Source organism: Brassica napus, chromosome A9 (genome assembly GCF_020379485.1).
Source record: "Brassica napus cultivar Da-Ae chromosome A9, Da-Ae, whole genome shotgun sequence".
NCBI classification, from domain to species: Eukaryota; Viridiplantae; Streptophyta; class Magnoliopsida; order Brassicales; family Brassicaceae; genus Brassica; species Brassica napus.
Window position 1 is genome coordinate 15,634,508 of NC_063442.1, and position 3,764 is coordinate 15,638,271.

Here is a 3,764-nt window from a genome sequence, read left to right on the forward strand (position 1 = left end):
GAGAGTTAATGTGAACGCGACATTTAAGAAACTTACTTCTCAAATAATATTATACAGATTAATTTAAGTTGACTAAAAAAATTGTTATTTCTGGAAAAAAAATATTCTATCGACTACTATTGATCAATATTTATAAATCAATAGTTTTGTGTATGTGCCTTTTTAATAATAAAATGCGCAAACAGTTAGATTACACATAACTAAAAAAAAGTCTTTAAATTACAAAAGAAAAAAAAATCCAGTTTTGAATTGAAAAGGTTAATTAATTCCTTGAATCCGTTAAAGCCGTCAAACTCCGAGGCGACTTGAAAACTTAGCCCAACTAAGCCCATCCAGAAACTTGGGTGAAATATATGAAACCAAATAAGTAAAGGAAATTAATTGTGTACAACTATAAAAGTCACACGAGTAAAGAGAATATTAAGCAACTTTTTGTCTGCCACTATCCATGTGAAAATAGTGCATTTCTTTCTTTTATTTCAGCTAAATACATTTCTCCACAGCAATATTTATTTGTTTTGGAACAAGTAGTCTCGAATTAGCGTTCATATAAGTATACTATATAACCACTAATAATGGTAAAAAGTATGGTGTATTACTTACTAATTGAGCTTCTATAGCGTTTTCCCTAAAATAGTGTGTAAAATACCAGTTTTACTTCTATACAACCTTTTACAGGTTTGTTCTTTTTGGAACGATAATAGATCCCTCCTTTTACTTTCACTTGGTGTACTTGCTTTTTCACGTGGCCACTATTGTTTTGGGTGGACTCCACATTATCTAACTAACTCAGTTATCAATTTACTTTATAAGTTTTTCTTGATTTGTAAAAATTTGAAATGAATTTTATAACATTTGAGAAATTTATATTAAAATCGCCCCATGGGGCCTCCAAATTTCCAAGAGCAAGATCTGACGGTGCAAGACCTCATTCTCCCCTCAACGGGAGAGTGGAATGTTAGTGCCATACGAGCCCACCTACCTTAGTATGAGGAGACAATCCGCCTGTTACAGCCTAGTGCTTTTGAGATGCAAGATACCTTAGTGTGGTTGCCTGAGAAGTCGGGATCATATTCCACAAAGTCGGGTTATGCGCTGGCAAAATTACAGGGTAATGGCCAAGAATCTGAAGAGGCCCTACACCATTTCAACTGGAAAACGTGTGTCTGGAGCGTAGCAACTTCACCTAAGCTAAAGCTCTTTCTATGGAAACTTTCACACAAAGCCTTATCAGTGGGTGACGCTCTGGTACGAAGAGGCATTAATGTCGCTGGGGAGTGCAAGCGGTGTGGGGGAAGAGAGAGTGAAATCCATGCGTTCTTTCTCTGCCCGTTTGCTGCAAAAGTGTGGGATCTCTTGCCCGCTCTACAAAAGCCCCTCACCTCCACTGTATCAATCTTACAACTTCTTGAAAGAGGTAAACGCATTATCAATCTTCCTCCTTCGGGAGTCTCGCAGCCGCTTTACCCCTGGATACTATGGAACCTATGGACTAGCAGAAACCAGCTCATGTTCGAAGACAAGAAGTATACAGAGCTGGAGGTCCTCAACAAAGCTATCCGAGATGCACGGGAATGGAGCTGGGCTCAACCACTCAGCTCGCAAAAACCTACGACTAACATAGCCCCCCCACCGAGTATATGCAACGACCCCTCTGTCTTACTCTGTTTTACAGATGGTGCTTGGGATGCAGGCTCGAAAAAGTGCGGGTTGGGATGGGCTTTCAAAGACAAGGCGGGTTTGCTTCGAGCGCAAGGTTCTGGTGCAAGGGGCTATGTCAATTCAGCCCTAATGGCAGAAGCTCTAGCACTTAAGACTGCGATCTCGGCTGCACTCCACTTAGGTTTCCTCAATCTGAGGTGCCTCTCAGACTCTAGTAGTCTCATTTCTCTGCTCACCACAGATTCCTCTGTCACTGAGCTCCAAGGGATCCTCCACGACATCCGCGTGTTGAGTAGTTCCCTTTTATCTGTTTCTTTTGCTTTTACGCCCCGAGCTTCAAATGTTTGTGCGGATGATCTAGCCAAATCAGCCCTACGCTTGTTTGTAAACTCTCCTCCTCTAATGGAGTAACTCTGTTTATTTTGAATTATGAATGAATGTTTGACCAAAAAAAAATATTAAAATCTCCCAGGTAAATCTTTTTGACGTAATAATTTTTAAAATTTTATTTATTTAAATATTAATATAATTTAGAAAAAAATCTAGTCTAAAATTTCTTTGCATGTTATGTCACCTCAAAGACCAAATTTAAATTTTACACTGTGTCGGTAAAGCTAATTAATGGACCAAATTAATGAGAAAAAGCAAGGAAAATAAAGAGAAAATCGACAAAACGTCGTCACACCACTGTGGCAACAATCAATAGGGAATCTCAAATTTGATAATGGTTCAAAAAGATATACCTTTCACTGGTTTTATAAAAATACGTTCAAACATATCAACTAAATACTAAAAAACTCGATTTCGTATTAAAGTAATCAATATTCTCGATCGTTCTTATACCGCTTTATAGTCCCTTTATATAGCGCCACCTTCCTCATTAGCTCACCACGCACTTCACAATTGTTCCCCTTTTCCAACTATCGCTCTCTTAAACTTTCTTCCTCTCTCTCAAAATGAAGCTTTCTTTGCGTTTGATCTCAGCTGTTCTCCTCATGATCATGATATTCGTTGCTTCAGGTTCATTGCCCCTACAACTTAATATCTAACTATGCACGTATGCATGCAAATATGTAATCGTTTAATATAATTTGTGGATCTACTATAGATCCATATATATATATATATATAATTATTCATGTTTTCTGACGATTATTCTGTGAATACTCTTAGATAAATTTGGTTTTTATCGCTTCTCATCCCCACACGAATTCAGTTGACTATGGGCTTTGGTTGTGGTGTTTAGCGAACATACTCGTTCTTGCATTAACTTTAAAGATAAATAGCGCATCATGCATGGGAACATGAAACTTTTCTATGGGCTAAAGAAAGTGTCTTCGTATGTGTTCATTTTGTATAGGGATGGGTCCAGTAACCGTGGAGGCACGCACGTGTGAGTCGAAGAGCCATAAGTTCAGGGGTCCTTGTGTGAGCAGACACAACTGCGCAAACGTGTGCCACAACGAAGGTTTTCATGGAGGTAAATGCCGTGGGTTCCGTCGTCGTTGCTACTGCACCAGACATTGCTGATCCATCCATCGATCGAGACTCATAACACAAAATCTTCAATCCATCGTCTCGTCTCGTCTCATGTTTGTTTCTTTCTATCTAATATTCGTACAGTACCATGTCGTACTATGCTTGTGTGTGTGTTTTATGTGTTCTTGAATAAGTCTTTGATTTGTGTGTTTTTGGTTTTATTGTAATGTTAAATTCTAATATTTGTTTTTTAAAAAGAAAATCAAGATGCGTCTACATAAACATAGTTATATATCTAATTACGTTAATTCGATGACTCTGATCAAACCGAGTTATTAATACTAGGTGACTGGTGGTATATATGAAGTAGTAGCAGGCTGATGATTATAAATAATTATACAACCATTTGGCGGATCTAGGATGAATTTCTACCCAGGGTAAAACAACAAAACACTAATAATATATTATAAGTTCAAATTTTTATCCAAAGCATTAATAAAATTATAAGCAAAATTACACCCAAAAAAAAATTACGGGGGGCAGCTGCCCCACCGACTCCCCACCTAGTTACAGCTACTATAAAATATTTTATGTTTTTATGTTCATAGATGTTGGAGCAATAA

General features: G+C 37.6%; 1 protein-coding gene across 1 annotated transcript; it reads left to right on the forward strand.

The window, feature by feature from the left end:
* The first annotated feature begins 2,551 nt into the window (after positions 1-2,551).
* LOC106394443 (defensin-like protein 1) lies at positions 2,552-3,403 on the forward strand. The gene is made up of 2 exons (XM_013835014.3): positions 2,552-2,682; positions 3,023-3,403. Exons 1-2 carry the CDS (start codon positions 2,619-2,621, stop codon positions 3,190-3,192), a joined length of 234 nt encoding a protein of 77 aa, XP_013690468.1. The 5' UTR covers positions 2,552-2,618; the 3' UTR covers positions 3,193-3,403.
* Positions 3,404-3,764: the final 361 nt, after the last annotated feature.

Coding starts and splice junctions, on each gene's coding strand:
- LOC106394443 (XM_013835014.3), top strand. CDS start 2,619: ATGAAGCTTTCTTTGCGTTTGATCTCAGCTGTTCTCCTCATGATCATG. Junction 2,683..3,022: donor CATGATATTCGTTGCTTCAG/GTTCATTGCCCC, acceptor CATTTTGTATAG/GGATGGGTCCAGTAACCGTG.